Source organism: Neopelma chrysocephalum, unplaced genomic scaffold (assembly GCF_003984885.1).
Source record: "Neopelma chrysocephalum unplaced genomic scaffold, ASM398488v2 Primary Assembly neopelma1_22, whole genome shotgun sequence".
NCBI classification, from domain to species: Eukaryota; Metazoa; Chordata; class Aves; order Passeriformes; family Pipridae; genus Neopelma; species Neopelma chrysocephalum.
The window spans coordinates 20,487,972-20,510,758 of NW_020897689.1; the positions used below are offsets into that span (position 1 = coordinate 20,487,972).

The window sequence follows — 22,787 nt, forward strand, 5'->3', positions numbered from 1 at the left end:
GTGCTGCCAAGCAGTAGGGCAAAGAGGCAATGGGCAAAAACTGATGCACAGGAAGTTCCACCTGAGTATAAGGAAGAAATTCTTTACTGTATGGGTGACCAAGCACTGGAACAGGTTGCCCGGAGAGGTTGTGGAGTCTCCCTCACTGATTCAAGAACTGACTGGACACAATCCTGTGCAATGTGCTCTGGGATGACCCTGCTTGAGCAGGGAGGTTGTACCAGACAACCCACGTGCTCCCTTCCAACTTTACCCGTTCCATGATTCTGTGCATTACTTTGCACTTCGGTAGCTTAATTCACTGAAGTTTTTGGTGAACTTTGTAAAAGAGAAACTACTTAAAAAAGAAGTGTATTTTCAAAGCTAAATTTTTGAAAATTGTTAAAGCTAACTATTCTGGTAGGTAGGATCTAACAGCAGCATGTCTGAGTGTAGAGAATGAAGGTTTTTCATAGTGCTGGGAAAACCCAGTGTCCAACTGTATAGCTAAAGCATGGACCCACAGCAGGATGAGGTTCAAAGCAACCCAGATCCACTTAAGGCAAGATAACTTGGGTTTTCTGTAATCTTCAATGCTGACTGGCTACCACAGTCTTTGTTTCATCATGGAGACCATGGATAAATTCCCAGTCTCTGCAGCAGAGCAGAACAAGAGCATATCTGTCTCAGCCCTCCTTGTGCTGGCAGTGCTGTGGCACAAGCAGTGACAAAGGCACGCAGCAGTGTCTGGCCCTTCATCCAGGGCCTGAGGAAGGGCAAGTGGCAGGAGGGCTCTTTGTACCACAGTTCTTCCCTGAGCTCTGACATCCCTGGCGATCTCAAAGATAGATACTGCAGAAGATGGAGTCTGGAGAGAGATGCTGGCTGTGGATGTTGTCAGTCGTTTTACTAATCACTGCAAGGCACTTTTATATTTCTACTCAACAGTACAGCCTTAAATGTAGCCAAGTTTACTGCAGTAAAATAAACAGTTTTGACACAGAAGTGAACAAAATAAACTTAAGCACAGTACAGTTCTAACCACCCAGGAGTTAGCTTTTCTGGTTTAATTTCTCAGAGTTTTTGCAGTCTGGCAGTCTGGAGATCAAAATGCATTTAAAAAAGGATAACATTAAATATCTTGTGAAGATCATATAGGACTTCATCACACAAGCCACTTTGAGGAGAGAACGAGTAGTTGATTACACATTTTCCCATGATCTGCAGACCTTTGAATACGCAATATATGCAGTACTTGCATGTGCAGTAACAGTGACTTCTGTGCACTGCTCTATATACATGCATTCACACGGACGTGCATGATTCACAGGTGAAAACCAAAGGATGCATAGGGGGAGTGCGGGCTGCACGTCGGGCGAGCGGTCGGAGGGTGGAGTGAGAGGGACAGGCACTGCGGCTCCGGCGCTCGGTGTCTCCCGCCGGGCGGGCGGGCAGCCCGGCACTTTCCTTTTCGGCGGGGAGGAGCGGCAGCTGCGCAGGCGTTGCTCGCACCCTGTTGATTAGTCAGTGCTGGGATGGCGCTTCCTGGGCCAGGCGCGGCGGCGGCGGCGGGCGGCCCCAGCCGCTCCCGGGGGGCGGCGGGAGCAGCAGCAGCCGCGCAGGCAGCACCAGCCGCCGCCGCAGCGGCAGCGGGCGCCCGGCGGGCCTCCCTCTCTGCCTAGCCCCGCGTGTCCCGGGGCGGCTGGCGCTCAGCGAGCCGGGCTCTCTCCCTCCCTCCCTCCTTGCGTTCCCGCTCCGCCGCCCTCCCGGTTGGCAGCCGCCCCGCCGGGTGGGAGCACCCCGCCGGCGCTGCCTGTCTGGCTGCTCCCTCCCCTCCCTTCCCGGGCCGGGAAGATGGACCCCGGCCCGCCGCTGGGCTGCAGCCTCAAGGACGTGAAGTGGAGCGCGGTGGCCGTGCCCCTGGACCGGCTCGTCAGCACCTACCGGCTGCCCCAGATCGCCCGGCTGGACAGCGGTGCGTGGGGCGGGGAGCGGGGCCGGGCGGGCGGCGGGGTCACTCCCGGGGTGGGCTGCCCGACCCCCTCCCGGGGGCACCCCCTCTCCTCCCGCAGCTCCCGGGAGTGCTCCCGTGCGGTCCTTGAACTTGGCATCTGCCGTCACCGCGTCTCGGTGCGAGGCTTCGGCTTGCGTCGGAATCCGTGCGTTGCTTTGCATTAAAATACCTGGGTAGTACACCTCCCGTCCCCCCTCCGTGTGTGTGTGTAGGGGAGCTCGCTGGAGCCTGTGTGCTGTCAGATGCCTGCCCTACTGAGAGAGGTCCTCGCAGTCCCAAATTAAGCGTAGAAGGGCATTTTCAGCACTGGAGACCCCGTGTTGCGATGAAGTGATGCTACAACAAGGCCAAATAAAAAGGGATATTAAGTAGCCAAGTGGGCTAAATTCCAAGTGTTACACTGCACTGAGAAAGCCACGGACCTGTAAAAAGGGGAGTAACGTAAGAAGCCGTTACAGTCTCCAGATAACTTTTTTTATTACAGTTCACTTGGGTCTCACCTGTGGTTTCCAAGTCTCCGACTTTTTGTTTACTCCAGGAAATAAGAACCCTGACAGAACAGCTATGACAACAGCATTTTACTTTTCCTAGATCCGTGTCTTAGAAAGTAATGTGTCTGCGCAGAGAATTAGGGAAAGAGGGGGAAATTTTTATGAAGGCTCAGACAGCTGCTTTGTAATAATGTGTATGTGCACTGCATGGTAGCTCCATGAAAACTATCCAACTCTCTAAAGGAATGCAGAAGATAACTCACAAATTGGGAAAAATTTCCAGGCTTTTTAATTCATTAGCTTGTGAACTCACCATGTACTAATACAATGTAATAGAGGGGTTCTTGATTTATCAAGTTTTGTATTGAATTGAAAAGTTAAAAATGAGCATAGACATCATCCTCTGTTGCTCCCCATATGCAGGTCAAGACTAGGACTGGTTTATTACTTAACTGCAGTATCCATAATCCAGTGATGATTTTTGACTTTGTCCTTTGATTATGCAGTACCTTTTCCTTTCACTTGTAGTGCTTCCTCAGAGCTGGCACTCTGAGAGCAGGTTAAAGAAAAGCTTTTTGCTTTTTTAACTGCATCTGCCTGTTCTTCATACTGTCAAAGGTATGTTGTCCTGTGAGAACAGCAAAGCTGCTATGTTAAGGAGTTCCTCATGGTATTACCTTCTGTCACTAGACACTGCTAAGATGGCCTCCAGTTACTGCACTTAAGAAGGCTGTCAATTTACTTGAGGTTCCTGGCAGTGATTCAGGCTTTAACAGGATGTATATATTGATGACTTATTAATTTCCCTCTCTGCATCTCATACTTCCCAATCTCCCCACTCCTGTTGTCTTGCTTCATTGGAAGGGACCTGAAAGACCTTCGTAGGTGGAGAAAGTTTATGGGTTTTGAAGCAAGCAATTTTTAAATTTTTTTTGGGGGGGGGGGAGGGATCTTGGTTTGAACCTGGTGATGGGAATATTCCATATTGTTGGGGAGATGAAGATGGTGTGGATTTTGGGCAAAGGCTTTTTTATCCCATATGCCACACTTCGAGCATATGCACAGGCAATTGGATGTAGACAGACCTGAACTCTTTTGTCCATGCCCTGAGATGGCCAGACAGGAGGCAGATGTTGGTATAGGTGTCTTGCAAGTAGTGGTTCAACCCCACACTAAGCCTTACCAGGAGGCAGGCTCAAGTATAGCTCTGTGCGAAGGGCTTTAGCTTGGAGCTGGTTGAGGTCTGACCAGTTCAGTGGCTCTTGAGTCTTGTTTTACCTACTCATGTGGATGTACTTTTAGCTTCTGGGACTGCAGACGGCAGACAATCAATATTTTATAAAGAACGCAGACGCCATGGTCTTGGTGATATGAAGAGAACACTTTTTCCACAGGAGATTGTCTTTCAGTAAGAGAAAGCAACCATGAATCAGTGCATAGTCTTCTAAAGGAGGAAAGTTAGGAATGTTCAATGTTTGTGGAATTGACTGGAGCACAGGCTGTCAATGGATAGTTGCTCTGCATCCCTGTCCTTGTCTTGCAAATTTAACAAGTTAACAATTCTCTGTCAGAGAATTTTTTGGTGCAACACTGAAAAAAATAAATGCAGAGTCGAATCCAAATGTGGGTTATCCAATGCTTAGGAAGTTTAAGGCTACCTCTGTTAACAAAGTAGCTCTTGTGCCAGTGTTATCAGGGTGCAGCTCTTGTCTCTGGGTCAGGGTTCATTTACAGAGGAATGGCCTCGTCTCTTCTTTAGATGCTGAATTTCTCTCCAGATCAGTGGAAGCTGCCTGTGTTTTGTGCTGTTGGAAATCAAACCACCTGTAGATGTCTGTCTTCAGTCACCTTTTGATTCTGTGGTTGGCCTCTGTCTGTAGCAGTGAGTTATTTCTAGGCTGGTTGTTTCAGTTATGATGAGGTTTTGTGAAAGCCAGAATTTGTTTCTTCTGTTGAATCAGGATGTAGGAGAGGATTGTAGAGCTAGAGTCATATTTTCTTCAGAAGATGCGAGTCTTGCTGTGTTGTTTCTACATTTCTTAATGGACTTTAGCACTAGGTGGGTAATGTTCATAGATGATACCCACAGAAGATCCCGTTTTTCACTGTTGCTTCACCTTGGAGCCTTTCAGTTTTGAAGGGGAAGAACAGGTTTGATGAATGCAGTTTTATTCTTTGAACTTGGATGTGAGGCTCCTGGAAAAATGCCCTTAAGTAATTCAGTTTGATTCCTTGACAGGATGAAGTTATGAAATATTTATGTGCACTAAATTTGGTCCTCTGCTAAGAAGGGAGGGTTTTTCTTGATAGTATGGGAGGAAGTAGTCTGTTGTTACATCAAGAAACAGTTGGAAATAGTTAGGCATTGGTGCCTACCTTATCAGTCTAGAAATGATAAATATGTCAATGATAAATATGTTCTCTTTTTTTGGTATTAAAATTTAAGACTGGTGTTTCAGGTTGTGCTTTTGGATACTTTAATTCATAAATCAAATTTTACTTGTTTTATTCTGTTCATGTGTTTTAACATTTTGCTGGTGAATATTATTCTATTAATTGAACAAATAGACTGAAAAAACCCAAATCTGTCACTCTTGCGATGAAACAAATGGGTTTTATATGGGTTTTTTTCCAACTTCTATGAGAAATATTTCTAGATAACTGAAATACAAAACTGCTAAACATCATAACAAAGAAAATGCATGGGCTTTATTTCACACTTGGAATTCACTGAGTGGGCTCTTTCAGATGAAAAGAAGGAAGACTTTAACAGCAAGAGAGGAGTGAACTTTGTGCTGTGTTTTTCTTGTCCTTTACCCCCCCCCCGCCCCCAGTCCTGATTTGCATTGTCACAGCTGAATCCCACCCCAGTGAGAGACTTGTGGGTGGGTACAGTGGGGAGAAGGTTTTGCTGTGGGAACCCTCAGCAGAAAGAGATCTTATCAGAGTGTGGTGATTGCAAGAGGGCAAAAGGTGAGCATTGCTGGTCTGTGAGAACCAGGGGTGCACGTGGGGCTTGGCTTGGCTTGGCTTGTCTCTCCTTAGACCATCAGTAGAAAAAGCTGATGTCAAAGCTGTGACTGTGTCTTGTTGGTAATGTGGAAACGATGTTGTGCATGGTTATCTTAGGGCTTTAAATTTCTGGTAATTATTTTTCTAAGGATAATTTTGGAGGGTGAAAGAGAAACGCTATCAAGGTTAAGATCTGGAAAATGCTGCTTTGCATAGAGCTGAGCTTCAGGCCAAGCATTTTTTTGTAAGCTCACTGCTCTCTTCAGACTTGCAAGAGTCTGTCATTCTTTTTCTTGGTGGAACTCCCTTTTTCCCAGACACTCTTGCTGTGTTTCCACAAGTAAAGAGCAGCCTTTGCTAGTAGGTAGTAGATATGAACTGGAAAAGCTCACAGAAATTCACAGTTTGTGTACAAAGGCTAAAGTTTCCGGGAGTAAGAGGGCATGTGGTCCTCTGATTTTTATTTATTTTTTTCACAAGGCATAAATGTATTTATGCATGCTCTTAAAAAAAAAAAGTTTATGTTATGGAACCTGGTGTTCTTGGGATCAAACATAGTGGCACCACTTCTCAAGTCATAGAGAAATTATTGCCTACTTTGCGTGGTGGGGAAATCATGCTGAACTTTCCTGGAAGTGAGATCATGGATCTTGATGAGCCACTGAGAATGAAGGAAATTCTTCCCTATGCATTGCAAATGTGCTGTGTGATGAAATGACAGAATTAGTGGCTATAAAGAAAGGAAAAATCTGTAAAATGGGTAACAAATTTAAAAGATGGTTTCTTCTTTCTTACCCCTGGGACATCTCTTGCGCATATCAGCAGTGGGTGAATACTGAGTTTGTGCTCCTGTTACTCCTGGGGATGAAGGGATTTTCTTTATTTTACTTCAGTTTCTCTTTTTCATTTCAAAACTTTTTTGTGGTGACCTCTGTCTACCCCAGTCATGTTCAGGGGCCTATTGTTTTGTGCAGCACATTACTGTAGAGCTGATTCCAGTTCCAAATATCTGGAAACTGAGCACCCTCACATCTTATCAAAGAACATCGTACTCAAGAACAGTGGCCGTGTACATAATGAAAGTTTTGCATTGCGTCACTCCACAAATGCAGGTTATCTGTGAAGTTGAACAGTGCTTTGAAACTACAGAGACTTACTCTTTAAAGGTCTGAATGCTGCTGTCTGTGCTTTAATTGTCTTGAATGACCTCCTTCTTTTGAGAAGCTAGTACAGGGTGTCTCAGTAGTCTGTTACTGAATAAATCTTTAGAAGGCATCGTGTGGGGGTAGGGCAAAGCTTTTAGGTGGACCAAGAAAAAGGTTTCAGATATGCTCAGACCCTGGGCAATGGCCATGATCTAATCGCCCACTCTAGGCCCACTCTAGGCCCCACATCTTGTGTACTGTGGTATGGTAGGTATGGTTCTCATATATTGGGCAGACAGACAAGTGTCTCTGATTTGAAGGCAAAAGTCCTCAAGATATATTATATCCACATGGCTTGATTTCTTCCTTAAGTGCTGAGGAGCTTTGAAACGCCAGCTGTTTATACTGTGTGTTCTGCCATTTAAGTATAATCTCAGAAGCATCTCCTCCTTGGTTCCTCTTCTTTCTTCCTTTACTGTGCGGTCTGCTGTTTCCATCCAGACAATTGAATGAAAAAAACAATTGTCAGGTTGCCACTAACCACTGATTCTGGGTTTTTGTTTTGGTTGGTTTTGTTTTTTTTTTTCCTTCTCCCCTGCTGGCAGAGATGTGTTCCAGAAACATTTTAGTGAAAAAGCTTTTAATTCATTTAAAACCTGCAGCTACCGAATGTTGTCTGTGAAGATTATAGTGCCCTTCTGGAGATGGAGGCCAGTAACTTGGCAACACCTATTCCCAGGAGTACCACAGACTTCCAGTGAGGTAGATAGAGTTCAGCAGCGTACCCATTTTACCCCTAAAAATCCATGATTTCTTTGAGCTGCTTTCATGGTTGGCAATGATTCAATCTACAGTAGTGTGTATTCTGCGTTCTTTACCCAGCTATTTGACCCTTGGTAGTGTGGTAGGGCTGTTAAGATGGAAAATAGTTACCTTGCTCTTATTTCTTGCCTTCTTGCCTTCTTAATAGATGTTCATACTCTTTTCTGTTATTAGTGGTATGAAACTACTAGCTCTTTGTTTCAGTTTCTGAAGTTTTGTTTCTGTTAGATGAAGCCTTTGTGTGTGTACCTGGACAAACACTTCCTGAATCATTCTGTAGTTTAGGTGTTGGAAGGTGAAACACCATTAGTCTTTTCTTTACTGGAATTCAAATGCTATAACTTTAAATGCATGGGAGTTTTTCTTTCTTTTCTCCCCCTCCATTTCAAATAAGGCACAAGATATACATAAAATCAAAGGTATTAAGGTGCCTTGAACAGTTAGTAAAACCCTTAATCTTAAAACAAATGTGGTGTGATGAATCATATGCTGCTGTTGCAAGGAAAGGTATAAGTCTAGCATAGGAAAGAAGGGTTTCGTTGTTTTCTGCTTTGTCTGTAAGAGCTGTTCTGGAACTAGGTGTTCCTGGCTTTGGTGATTACGTGAATTGGCACTCCCTGTAATGCCCCAGCAAAGGCAACTCCAGGGAGTATGCCAAGACAAAGTGCTGGAGGATATTCGACAGCATGGTCTGGTGCTACAGGATTTGATGGAAGTTGTGGGAAGAACTGCAGTGTGTTCCAGTCATTCCAGTGGTGGTTTGTCAGCAGCAAAGGGCATGGGTGTTGCTGTATTTCCTTTTGGCATTAGGAGTAACAAGTTGGTTGGATTAGGGAAGCTTAAGTCTCTCCCCTATAGGAAAATATTATCGTCTTAATGTGGATTGCATATGACTCAAAACCAACCTTCATAAAACTCAATGAGGCAATATTTCAAGTCTGAAATTTTTTGCTTTTAATGGTGCTTCTCTTTGGAATGAGTTTTCTGTAGCATTTGTGGTCTGCAATTTTCATACCATTGCAGTATGAAAAACTTGTGGAGCAAACTTCACTGTGCCTCCACCTGTAAGCCCTGTCTGCTCATCTAAATGGCTTAGCACAGAAATGTAAAATTGAGGTGTATAAGCAGATTGAAGAGAGTGTCTTTGCTGAGGATCAGGGCCACATCTGCTCTGCAGTCTCTGAGGTGGTATGCATGTCGGCATAAAACTAATAAATCACAGCTTTGCCAGGGCACCTGCACGCTTGGCTGGGGCTTTTTACCAGCAAGAATAACTGCTCTGTCTCCTGTACTGCTGCTGCGTGGCGTATGTCCCTGCCAGGCTTGGTGCTGCGTGCTGGGGGGCAGAAATGTCTTCCTGGTGGTGGGGAGGGTTTGGAGTCCAGCCTCCTTATCCCTCAGATTGCCTGTTGTGCGGAGGGAGATGGTCCTGAGCCTGTAAAATGCACACCAAGTGGATCAAGCCATGATGAAGATGTGAAGTGCACAGCAATTGCTGCCAGAGCTGTGGGTTCTGGGGGTGTGAGGAGCCCTGTCCGGGACCGCAGCATCTGCATAATGGACAAGAGCTGATGTGATCTCAGCAGAGGAGTGGATGTGATTTTACCAGGAAAAGCAACAAGTCTTGTTGTGGTGGGGAAGGTCACTTGGAGCTTCCTGGAAGTGTAAACCTTCAAGAAATGCAAGTGCCCTTTTTGTTCATTGGATTTTTCTTTTTTGGTGTTATAATCTTGTGGTAATCGCGGAGAACTTGGATGCACTCAAATTTCCCTGGTCTGTGAGAATGTTACTGGCTCCTAAAGAGAACCAAGGATAAAGACTTAAATATGTAGAGGCTGGAAGATGCCCGAGAGCTCAACCTTATGAAGTTGATACTGGAATTGCTTCATGCCAGGGCTGAACCTTAGTGACTCAAATGTAAATGTTATGTAAACCAAAACATGCTGCAATTCTATTTGTGAAATGGGCAGAGAAAACATTGTGATGGTGACAAGGAAATTGGGACATTTCTTCTTACAGTGAGAGATGGGGGAATGGGAAGAAAAGCTGAGTAAGGGACTAAAAGCACCCTTTGTCAGGCCAGCGTGTGTGCCATGTGCTGCTTTCCTTGCTGTCTTGGTGCCTTCATGGCAAAATGTCTACTTGGCATGGATGAGGACATGGTTTCCAGGTGGTGACAGGTTTCCAGGGACAGGCCGGGGGGCTGCGGCCACTGTCTGGGGGAGCACCAACCACCAACCAGGATGCAGTGTTGGGGTATGCATCCTCCAAAGGCAAAGTGCTGGACTTGAGCCTGCATGGGAACACAGTTCTCCTCTGCAAGAAGGATATGGGCTAGTTGCATGGATTACAGAGATTAGCTATCCTAAACAGACTGAATAAGTCTTCACTCTGTCCTGAATGTACAGACTGCGTGGCCAAGACTGACCCAAGGGCACAAGTGAAGGAAGCTGTGTGTAACCTAAGCAATTGTTCCAAAATTGTCCCCCTGACTCCATGTTGTGCAGCCAGGGCTATTGCTGAGCACTGAATGAGCTGGGCTGCTGGACTGAAGCCTTGCAGCTGGGTTTGTAAGAGTCATGCAGACTAAATACTCAAGTTACTAACTTCCAGGAACTATTTCAAAGTAACCCACAAATGCTTGGATACCCCCTCTCCTGTATTTGTTTTGCTGTTCACAGCTTTTTTGTTGTTGCTGTTCCAACTGGAAATTTTGCTTATTTGTCCCACAAAAAATGGGCACTGACTCTTCTTTTTGCTTCCTGGCACCTCACCATTTTGGACATGAAAGAGGGAGGATTGGAGTGGGAAGATGAAGGAAAGTTCTCTAAGGAGGGAGAGGAAAAAGGCACATGGACACAGATCTTCTCTTCTTGTCCGACTTTCCTGTTGTGTCTTTCAGTACGTCTCTTCAGGCAGGTTGGGTTCAAGGAACCTTTGGCTCCAGCCTACTTCATTCATTCCATCCCCCAGGCTACTGTCCTGCACTTGTGGGCTTCCAGTAGGTGTTGCAAGGTCATCTGTAGTAGTTTCCAAGGTCGCTGTCAGGTAGAACATTCAGTACTGTCTAGCAGTGGCAGAACAGAGCAGTGCAAGGAGTTGCTTCTATTTTTCTGTTATTCTTTCCCGGCTGAGGACCCCTGGTGGTCTAGTGGTTAGGATGTGGCGCTCTCACCGTCGCGGCCTGGGTTCGATTCCCGGTCAGGGATACTCCCCCGGGCAGATGGAGCTCGTCAGCCCTGTAAGGCCATCCATCTAAGAGAAGGTCACTCTAAACAAACCTACGTCCTGAGGACCTCACTGCCATTGTCCAAACTCGCTTGGCCCTGGCAGATGAACCTTAGGATTAAAAGGGTGGGCTCAATTCAGCGCATGCTGTGTCTCACCTAAAAAAATCGATTGCGCAGGCTTGAAAGGTAAAAGACCTTTCCCAAAATCTTCGTTCGTGAAGGCTGACCATACTTACTTATACTTTCTTTCCTGTCTTTAGATAGGACAGTCCTTCCTTTCACCTCTTCCATCTGTTGTACTGTCTGTCATCCAGCTTCTTCCAGTTCCTGTGCAAAATCTGCTTCTCTATCCCTCCATACCCTTATCTTTTTGCTCTGTACCCTCTTCTTTTCCCTTGACTTGGAAGTAAAAGGTGTTTCTTGGACAGAGACAGATGTTCTGGGCTTCACTGCAGAGGGGATGGTTTTTATCAGCACACAATAACATGGGATATTCCCCTGTGGAGTCTTACACTTTGCTGTTGACATGCTGTTTGGTTTAACTTCAGTGAAGGGAGTTTTGCTGGCAGGAGTCAAATGTGAATTGGTAGGCTTTGCATGTAATGCTCTCTTGTCTCAGCCAGCGCTGACTGCTCGACTTAGAGAATGAGAGTGGGGATGCTGTATATTTGTAATAATAATAATAATCCTTATCCATTTGTTATATGATGTGCTGAGCTGAAAGGAGAATCTTATGTGTATCTCTGCTGAAAGACTGGTTTCCAAAACATTTAATTATTCCTTCTTCTTTCTTAAGTTTTGTTGAAGATGCTATTTATTCAAAGGTCAAAATGCCCTGTTTCTTCTTTGAAGGAGCCATAACCACATGCATAGAGTAATATCTGAGATCTTATCTGAGTTGCATTTGTGTAATTTCATTATGGTCAGACTTTTTTTTCTGTCTTAGTCTCTGAATGTGAAGCAGGAAACGCTTAGCAGGAAAATATAGAAAGCATCAGCACATGTGTGACTCAGAGTGGTGATAGGGTTCTATATGAAAATACAAAATATGAATAGTTACACACCCGTGTTACTGCAGCCACTGGACTCAGGATGTGGCTTTAGACAAGCAGCAAAGCTGCAACAGCACTGCAGCTGAATGTAGGGCAAGCTGGAGGAGAAGATTTTTCTGTTGCATGTCTTATGGGTTGCAATGTCAAATACCATTTGGATTTCTGTCAATATATAACAAAATATCTTGAGACCAAATTGCCTGTGGGCAAAGATAAATGTGCCCTCAAGGGGGAAGTGAGGCATGATGGGCTTTTTTAATTCACTCTGTATTCTGCATGCTGCTTACCAATAGAAGCTTTCGTATTCACAGGAGGAATTTTTGTTTGGGGTTTTTTTTGTGCCTTCTTAAGATCATACAAATATTATCAAAGAGCTGTTAAGAGCTGTTATTCATTTGTCCCTTGTGTTTTACTAAAAACAAAGCCAATTTTTTTATACCTTACAATTTAAGTGTAGATTTCTCTGAAACAATGGAAATAAATTGCATTCAGAATTAAGACTGTTCTTGATCAGAAAAGATGTAGGGGCAGCTTTGATTGCATTCCTCTTATTAGTATTCCCATATTACTCAAATAATCTTGCTGTTCCAGGATGTAACCAAACCAAACGTGTGCCTAATTGAGAGTTGAGGATCCAAAACTTCTCTCCATGTATGCAGTCAGCCCATGTTTGAAGAGGCATTACCCGCTGATTAGCGATATTTGAATTTTTCCAGGTTGACAGAAGGGGTAGGATGGACGCAGCTGAAATGCAGAGGCAATGGCAGCTCCAACAAGTGGGTACTGTGTGTGCACAATCCTCTAGTGCCTGCTTGGTCTGTGAGGGCATGGGGTGGTGGGCCAGGCCACTGGGCAAGCAGCCAGGTGGCAACCCCACTTCACAGAAGAGCTGAACTTTTGTTCACTTCCAGCTGGTTTTATTCCATCCTTAACACAAGCTGCAAGAAAAATGAGAGACAAATTAAATTGTAATGCTGAGTTCTCTCAAAGCCAAGGAAAACTATGCTTGAGCAGCTCCTGTATTTGGGCTACTTTACTTTTAATTGGGAGCTTATCCAAAATGCCCCAAGTTCAAACAGGGATCACTGCTGTGCAACACAAAGTGGCATAGTGTCTCTTTAGGACTGGAGATGTATAATGAGAGGACAGAGCATGTTTGCTTGGATACTATTTTAAAATATCATCTAATTATAAATAACTGTCAATGGGAGCTCCCCAGATTTCATGCTGTGCCCAAAAAAAGTCTGAATGAATAGGCTGTTTTTCTGTCTGCCAGGACAATCTAGAATCAAACTCTAGCTCTTAAATCTATGTGGTTGGTAGGTTAAAAATTTTCTTCATCGGCATCCTGAACCTGGGGAGCTTTAGCCAGTCTTCCCTGACCACTACACATGGTGAAAGATGACTGCAACAGCTAAGGTGTGCAGCTGCCTCCAGTTTGATCAACTAAAGCAACCATTCTGTGTCTATGCTTGGAAATAAATAGGAAGCCAGTAACAGCATGTAGTGCAATGCTAAGTGCTGACCTCCCACCTCTTAAGTATTATGCTTCTCCAGCTAGGCACCTGATGCTAAACAGGCACTTGGAAGTGTATCCTCCAGTGGACCTCACAGTATTTATAGACACATCTGAGCAGGAGCTCTCTAGCATGAGGAATGCCTGCCTCTAGTGAAAGAAAACCTCTGCTCTCTTAATTAAGTATTTAAAGGAACTGACTTTGGATGGCAGCAGGCTGTTCAGAGGTATCATTACTGTGGTATTTTTCTTTTGGTCAGGTAGTGCTGTCGTTCTCTATATCTGTACCTATCAGGCTGCTTATGAAACTTACTCTTTGGATTCCTCATTTCCAGGCCTGGTGCTGTGATTGTAAAGGGCAGATAAATATTTTAATTTTTTTTACCCCCTCAACTTTGGTCATGAGAATTCAAAATGGAAAATAAACTAAACATGAGATCAACATAATTCCTTTCTCTCCCTCTCTGTGGTAACAAGGCTGGAACTTCTGTTGCATGCAATGAAAAGTTATTTAGCTTTCTCTTCAATATTTCTTTTCTGTGACCATTTTAGGTGTACTTAAAGCTGGTCATGACTTGCTATTATTCTTAACCCTTCAGATTTGTGGTTTTAGGTGACTTCCAAACCAGAAAACTTTCTTCCATAAGAATCTCAGTTTTTAATGAGTTGAGTGAATCTAAGATTTTTTTTTTCCATTTTTTTTCCTTCAAATATAAGATACCATGATTAGCATGTTGAATAGTTGGCACTATTCAACATGTTGCAGGGTATCAGAATAGTTTAAAGAATTACTGAGATTTTCTAGGTGGTTTATAAGTAACCATGGTGCTTGACTGTTTTGTTGAATCGATCTTAGAGCTAAATCTGTCATGAGGATACAGCAAATCTGCAGTTACATCTTATGATACTCAATATTAATAAGAAGAGTAATTATGATAGCAGCAGAAAGTTACTGTGTTTTGGAATGTGAATGTTATGATATTGTTGTGCTGAGTGGTTTTTTCCCCCCTGTGTGGGAGTGGAGAGCAGTCTGTGTTGAAAGATGTGTTTTGGCTTGTTTCGCTTGAATTCATAAAAAGTAAGGTTTCTCATTCTGGGATGTTTGCTATGAAGGCTTGAAATAAACACAAACAAAGCTCAATGAAATCTGTGTTGTTACTACTCTTTCTTTCTTTTTTTCTCGCTAGTTTTCTTATGAACACAAAGAAAGCAAGATGCCAGGGTTCAAACTGTGAGATTGCTGAAGTCAGCAGGGTGTTTACCATTGGTGGCAGTGGCACCAAAATTCCACTTACTGCTTACTTAAAATATTTGTCCTTCTCTTCCCTGCAGTAGGTCAAACAGGTTTTTTTGAAGACTCACTGAGATGCTATCTCTGTATTTGCAGCTAGAGAAAACCTTCTCTTGGAACAAACTGAATTTTTCAGTGGATTAATCTGTCTCATAGCTTTGTAATGAGATTATGGTTTATGCTGATTTGTTGCAACAGTACTGGTATATCCAGTCATTGAAATAGCAAAATGCTAATCCTAAAGAAATAAATCAGTCTTCTTGTTGGCAGGCATAAAAAGAATAGGGGGATGGGAGTCTCTGCTCTCTTGTTAGGTATTAGGGGGTGATAACTTAAGTTCAGGATCAGCTGGATTGAAGCAATTTGATTGTATCAGGCTTTTGCAGAGGGATTGGAAACTGCAGAAATAAAGCCTTATTTCCTTTCTGCTGATTGTGAAATATTTAATGGTCACCCAGAGCAAAGTTTGATCACAGTAGTGTGAGACTGAAGGATTACATCAATACCTGAAGTACCCCAAGTAGTAATATTAGGCAGTCTGAGGCTGATGCTGTCCTTGCTAAGCAGGTAGGGTTGATGAAGCAAACTAGATGTCTTGTGCAGACAATGGAAAATTGTTGCAGTGTAGCCAACAGCAGCTGCGTTTCATCCAAGGGAAGAGGTGTACAGTGGGAGAGGCTTCATCTTGGACAAAGTATTTTTGGGTAAGTGCATCTTGCCCAGCTCTTTCTGAAGCTGCAAGAATATTCAGTGTCTCTCCCTCCACCATCCAAAGCTGAGACAAGTGTAATTGCTGGTGACAGATCTTGCTGCAGATAAGCAGCTTTTGGGCAGCTGCATGTCTCAGTCTGGGCTGGATGGGGTTGGATGAGTCTCATGGACATTTCTTGCCTTGTCTCTGCAGTGGCGTAACAAAGACATTGTGTGAAACTCTTGCTGAGTTTGCGAGGCACAACCTGAGCTGGCTTTGATGCCTGGGCTCTCCTGTGGCTCATATAAAAATATTTTTTAAACTTTAAAAAGCACTTTTTACCTCTTTTGTAGTGTAAAAAGCAAGTCTAAAGACCACTGGGTTGAATCTTAATTTGAGAGACAGCACGCAAGATTTTCAAGTAATTTTGTCTGATCTTCCCTCCTTTACCAGCAACTTTTTCCCTTTTCTTGCTTTTGGCAAAAGAAGGAAGCATATAACTCGTGTTAAAATCAAAATATGTATGAATCCTTATGCTGTCAAGGGAAACTTGTCATCCACTGGAAGATGTGGAGTCTATGCAGCTGATGGAGGGTTAAGTCAATATTTGGATTTTTTTTCTGAGAGAGGGCTGTTATGTTACAGTTTGAATCATGACAGAAATACTGGTTTATCCAGACAATAGGAAGCTGCACAAATAAATGTGCTGCAGGAATGGAAGTGTTAAATGGAAGCACATATTGAAAACTGCTTGGGAATTTGTTTGAGAAGGAAGACAAGAAACTGAAAAGTGAGGCTGATTATCAACCGTCCTAGATATAACTGGAATTTTTATTCCAGATACTTGTGTGGCAAGCTCCAGAGATTCTTTAGCTGGGCACTGAGCCCTCTCCTTTCATCTTTTCCCCTATGCTCAGACACAGTCAGATGAGACCACTGTCAGGCTTTCCTAATGAATCTGCCTACTTTAAATTAAAAATTTAGTACACTAGGTTTTATAGCTCTGAGATGTTTAAATTTTAACGTGGGTTGGGTTTGTTTTGGCTGTTGTTTTATTTTTTATCTTACTCCTAGAAACTACAACATTTACTCCTAGAAATTACAATATTTGTACCCTTTTAACTCACTGGCAGTCTGTATTTAGACTTTGCATTATATACTCCCCTGCAAGTTGTTTTGCTTTTCTTTAAACAAGGAAGTTTGTCTGATTAGCTAGATTTTAATTTTTTAATTTTTTTGTATCTGTATGGAATAACAAAGTGAGACTGATAACATGGAGAGGCTTTCAGAGCAGATTTTTCTTCAGTAGTAGTGTTTTCTACAATTGTATACTCTTTTTACTTCTCTCCCATTAGGCATTTTATGCAAGAGTAACTTTTCCAAGCATCTGTTCAGTCATAGTGACAAAAAAAAAAAAAAGAAAAAAAATTCAATTCATGTAAGTCTAATGTTGCTACAAGTAGGCTTTATCATGTAACAAAATATTTCTGGGGTTTTCTTTCCTTCCTTTGAGGGACATTACAGGGATGTGAATTTTTTCCATACAAATTCTCGTTGCTACTTAAGGCTGGAAAATTTGGATGTTGTTCTCTACCTAATGAACTTTTTCCGCTGACCTACATATAGACCAGTGCTTTTGCGGAAGAAATAGCACTGGCAGGCTGAACACCTCATGGAGATTTGACTCAGTAACTAAGTGTAGTGCCAAAGCTTAAGCAAGCAAACCACCCTAATTTAATATTTATTAGTCTTAGACATTCATTGAGGTATGTCTCCATTGGTAAATACCCAACAGATACTCTGGAGTATGATGCAGCACGCAGAAAACAAAAGGTTTGACTTCCTCCACCCTCCCCCAGAGTTCAGGTAGGAGTTGTCATGAGGAGAGGTTGCATGACTTGCTAAATAATAATAAAATAAAATGATTTGTCCTAATTTGAATATTCAGGCTTAGAAAGAACTTTTTGTTTCTTTTCCCAAAATGTGAATTCCAAACTTCTCCTTATAAAAGAAGAAAGCTTTAAGTATTAGTGAAATGGTCTGTAGGAGAAGAGGCAGCTGTTGTGCCGGTGAGATGTTGTGGCAGTAATAGGACTGAGTGCTGGACATGGTGAAGGATCATGTGTTGACAGCCATGTGGAAGTCGGATGGAAGCTGTTGCAATTTCAGTCTGCCTGAAACAGCAAAACCATTCTGACTTCAGATGAAGTCCGTGTTTCTAATGGAAAAAGGGCATTTGCTCACTTGTTTCTTTAATCTCCTTGATGACAACTGCCCTCAGATAATCATGTATGATGGCAATGCAGATGTTTGGTTAACAAATAGAATATGCTAGGTCTATCTTCTACTGAGTTGTCACATACTAATTTCTTTTGTTTCTCCTCCATTGCATGTATTAAAACCACAGAGGGTTATTTAAGCATACAGTCTTGTTCCCTAAGTGAAAGAATTCATGCTGCTCTTTGAATTCAGGCTCCAATGAAAATAGATGCTAAGACTCAAAGAGTTTGGAAAATTGACAACTTGGAGTTCTCTTCCATTGGCCCGTTGCCCATGCTAGCAATTTGGGTGGAGCTTTTTGTGTATGTTTTCCAGAGAACTTGTACTCTTACTACCATGAAAGCAACATACTCAGTGCAGTGCTGCTTCAGCACTAGTGGTGCTTCTGTGTGTCCCTGAATCTAATGATTCCAAATTGAAATTAACAGTGAACTCTTCGTGATGCAGCCTGACATACATCTTGATCTTTTTTGGCTTACTTGTTTTGTGTGGAACAAGAAGTTGCTGTCTGTTGTTTTTCTGTGGATCCTTTTGCCTTGGTTTTTGTTGTGTTGTATTTCAAGAGATCAGAAGCTCAAACGAATAACTGGCTAAACAAGAACCAAAGTGCTGAGAGCTGTTTGAAGATTATGTAAGGGATGAGTCCGCCAGTGAGACAAAACACAGACTCCCAGATGAGAATGGCTCTGAGTTATGATTGGGGTTTTTTTGTTGTTGTTTTGTTGTTGTTTTTTTGTTGTGTTTTTTTTTGTTGTTTTTTTGTTTTGTTTGGTTTGGGGTTTTTTTGTTTTGTTTTGGTTTTGGTTTTGGTTGGTTTGGTTTGTTTTTTTTCTAAAAAAAGACAAAAGGATGTTGTGGTACCCAACCTGGTATTAGCACCTGGCCACTTTGCAAAGCATACCTTAGAAAGGCTTGCAGGTACCTGTGATGCTCACAGACCCTCATTGCCAAGGAGGCTGAAGCTGGTGTGTGCAGTGCCTGCAGTTCATAGGTGCTTGCTGTGCACTGCTGGGTGTTTCTGACCTGTGTATGGACTCTTCAGGTGTGCTGTCTCATAGGCGCTGGGCCCTGAGCTTCCCATTTTTTAGATGAGGGACCCCGAACTTTTGTGCTGAAAGGAGGCCTCGGCTTCAGCTTTTACCTGCTGTGGACCTTCCAGAATGGTGAAAAGGAATTGAATTCATCTTAAGGTGTTACCATGTGTGTGAGCTATGTGACTAGCTGTCACTTGAGTAGGAACTCAAGTTTGCCTTTCCAAAAACAAGACAGCTTTTATAAGTTTATTAGTGCGTGGTGTTGTAGGTTCCTTCTTTTGGCATGGAAAAGCAGTGCTGGCATTTATATTTGTGCTAGCAGTGTGACCTCCCTCTGACTCGAAACATCTCTTTGCACAGTCATGAAGTCTGTAATACTGTTTTTTTGTTTTTTCTTTTTGCCATTTTTTTTAACAATAGATTGTAACTTCATTTCATATTGGCAGGGGCTGTCCTTTGTTTTTTGTGATGCAGTAGGATAGTTTTAAGGTGTATGTTAATGTATGCCTTGTTTGGTCCTCAACCAGGGTAAGTCCCGTGAAGCTGCATGTCCAGTGGAGCAGATACCATGTAAGTAGGGCTCCTCGGTGTGGGGACAGCACGATAAATAACAAAGAACCTCACTTGTTTCGTTTTTCCAGCTTCTAATAATTTCATCTCTTAGCTTTCAGTTGTTGCAAAATAAACCTCCTTCCCTTGTAACACTAGCCACATGCTGACAGTTCTTCATAGTTACTTTGCAGCAGACTGCTCACCTGACCAGCCAACCACTTCTTTTTGCAGTTGCACCAATTAACCCTTCATTCCTAATAAATGTTAGTCCAAACTTGAGTGGGGATAAAGTTGAAGTTATTCTCTTGTGTGGTTTTGTAGGTACCTGGCTGAGCACTCACTGAAATGATTTTTAATATTGCTGAGATTTTTCTATTTAATAATATATAATGTGATTGTGGAACATTAGATGGAATAATTAAACTCACCACCTACTTAACTGACCAAGACAGTCTGGGTGATGCACTTAATTGTACAGCATCTGTTGCCTTGCATGCAGATGGTGTTTAGGCTTAATGAAAACACATGGCCCTAAGTCTTGCTGAATTTTCCCTAGGGTTTTGCAGGCATCTTCTTCACCACTTATTTCACAAAAGCCATCTTAAGTTTCTTGTGAGCTCTTTTCTGTAAGCCTTTTTGATCCAGGAAGAGAAAATTCAGCATGCTTGAACTGATGTGCAAGGGACAGCATTAAGCTCACTTTTCAGTCTTCTGTGATGAATGAGATGAGTGGAATGTCTCCATAACCATCTTCCTGGCAGGAGGAAATGGTATCTTGTTCATCTGGTGTGTGCAAATGGAATCTGTTACGTTACTGGAACCTTGCATGCGACTTCTCTTTCTCTGAATTACCTTGTTACCTACTATTTTAATGTCCCCAGACGCAAAGCTTATGCTTTAAAGCAGTGATGCAAACTCTTAGCCATGATGACAAAGTGTGTGGCATTATAAAGCATTTATATTCCTGTAGATCAGTGCTTATTTTTAGCAGTGTAGTTTCTGTGAGTGAATGAGTCATATTGGCCTGAACATTTTGCAGTGACTCGAATGTTAGTTTTTCGATACTAGGAGGAGAACCTTAAAAGTTGGGGCTTGGTTGTTGTTTTTTGGGATTTTTTTCATTTATTTGATGAATTTTCTTTAGTGGTTGGTGTTGAAAAGTCACTGTTGTCTTTGGCAAGCAGAATATGTGGGACCTGTGTGAATTTTCTTTTATGGACTGTAATGGGACATTAGGAAAAGGCTCTTCCCTAAGAGGGTGGTCGGTCACTGGAACAGGCTTTCCATGGAAGTGGTCAAGGCACCAAACCTGTCAGTTCAAGGAGCATCTTGACAATACTCTTAGTCATGTGGTTTAGTCTTAGGCAGTCTTGTGAGAAGCAAAGAGTTGAGTTGATGGATGATCCTTGTGGGTCCCTTCCAATTTGAGATATTCTATGATCCAGAAGGAAGCAAAGGTGGGAGTGCTCAAACCCTTTAAAAATGGAGTGGTCTTCAGTTCTACCCCCGAGGGTTTACCTTAGACATTTGGGAATTGTGAAAGGCTAAAATAAATAAAAGTGTATGTCTTTAGAAAGTAAGCAGTGGCAACTACTTGCAGGAAGGTCAGTGCTTGCTTCCTTCTGTACTGCAGCTTTGACATTTATAAATTCAGTCCCTGGACATAGTTGACCTCTGTTTTCTCACTTGCTTCTTAAAAACTGCAAGTGGAAATAGAAATTAATCTCTGAATTTGTAGATCAAGGTGTCCTACTCCCAGTCTTGCTGCAGTTGTTAGCTGTTAATTTGAAATTGGAGTGTTTACAGCGACAGAGCCAAGATTTACCAAATGTAGATGATCCAGTTTTGGAACTGGAAAGAATTATTAAAGTATTGGTATTTAATGTAGGTGGTATTTAATAAGCATGTGACTCTTGATCAAGAAATATTTTTTTTTTATAGCTGTATCAACATGCGAACAATTTTCCTTTCCTGGTCAGCATTCCCCCTGCAACTGCCCTTCAACAAGGGTGGTGTTTGCAATGTTAGAGGTTTATAGGAATTTCATGGAAATGAGTCACGTAATTAAAAAATGATAGTGAATCTTGTTTGCAATGAACAATGAACACATGAAGACCTGTTGCAGTGCTGCTTTGGTGGTGCAGGGTGAAGTAGCCCGAATAGTGGTTGTGGTCAGAGTGCTTCTGGGAGGACAGCTTATGACAGAACATACAGGCTAAGTTTTCAGTTCAGAAACGTGAGGCTTTTAATCTCAGGCAAGGATGGGTGTTGACACTTTATTTAGGGTTTAGGCACTGTTAGCGAATCATGGGTTTCTTAGTCTCAGGCATGATTATGAATAAACTTGACTCATATTTGGAAAGAGGTAGACAACTTGGAGTAGGGTGGGGAGTTGCACATTGTAGTTCTTTGCTTCTCTGACATTTATTTGGGGGGAAGAAAAACAACACAAATATTTGCCTGTAGATTCTTTGTAGTGGTTTAATTTTATTACAGGCATGTGGGGTGGCGGGGAGGAGAGGATGAAAAGATAGAGCTAATCCGTACTGGATCATAAGAGACAAAACTGCTACTGAAGATGAGTGGCCTGTGTTCTCTGTTTTCTCATGGCATCTTGTTTTTATGTAAGCAGCGGTGTAGGAGTATGTTGAATAGGTGAGAACCGAGTTGCATAGTTGGTGAATGTGAGTATTGCTGAGTTCTCTCCCACATAGCTGAAATGTGATTAATGGAAGGCTTGCATAACTTGTATTACTGAGGTGGGGGGGAAATCAGATTGAATGTGTGTGGCTGTTTTGCAAAGTACGGTTGGCCAAGAAGTGTAAAGGGCTAAGTCTGGGCTGGGTTGGGCTGGGAGCCGAGTCGTGTAGCAAGTGTCAGAGGTGTCTCTTACCTGGAAGAAACCACTTTAAAAGCAGTGAGCATGGGGGAGACAGACTAGAAGAAAAGGGAAGAAAGAAGAGAGTATGTATTGCCATATTCTGTTGTCCTCAGTCACGTTTTCCTCCTGTAGCATGGAGACCATCATTAGCCAGGTGTTTTTGTGAGTCCATTATTTCCTTGGTGGCAAGGAGCCTCTTCCTATAAAGCAACCCCAGGAATCCGTCTCGCCCATGGTTAGGAAAGATCAGGGCTTGGTAAGAACAGACCTTCCTATTGTGAGGGAGCCAGGGGGAATGTCAGCTCCCTGTCGCATCTGCTCCACCTTCTCTCCTTGGCTCAACCTCCTGTGGCAAAGAACAAAATTCGTTTCCTGTGTAATTGGTTGCAGCATATAATTGTTATAATAAGAATTGTGGTTTCCAAGGTTCTGTTTAAAAAATACAGCTACTTCCAGCTGCAGACTCAATTACGTAGTTAGTATTGGGCCTGCCTTACTAATCTCTTTTTACACTCACCTGTCCCACCCAGTTTTAGTGGAGTAACCACTTTAACAGATCATGGCATGTGAGCCATGACTGGAAGCACCTTTTCATAATGGGTGGCTTTATTTTCCTGAGAATACGTTTCTCAGACTTTTCGAGAGTGACCCATACTGTAATTATTTCCCTGCAATTCTGGATGTAGAATCCAACCTTCCTTTGGGTAATGATCTGAAATTATACCTACAGATTGTAAGGCAGAGAAAAAGCATACCAGAGATGCTTTTTATTTTATTCCAAATTTGTTTACCACTGG

The 22,787-nt window shown here is 42.7% G+C and overlaps 1 protein-coding gene across 1 annotated transcript in view; it reads left to right on the forward strand.

Moving 5' to 3' along the window:
- The first annotated feature begins 1,660 nt into the window (after positions 1–1,660).
- The window catches only part of GAREM1 (GRB2 associated regulator of MAPK1 subtype 1), a 99,976-nt gene continuing 78,849 nt past the window's right edge, over positions 1,661–22,787 (forward strand). Inside the window, exon 1 of the mRNA XM_027674565.1 lies at positions 1,661–1,954. Within this exon, the coding sequence (XP_027530366.1) occupies positions 1,834–1,954 (121 nt within the window). The 5' untranslated portion in view covers positions 1,661–1,833. The remainder of the gene's footprint in view (positions 1,955–22,787) is intronic.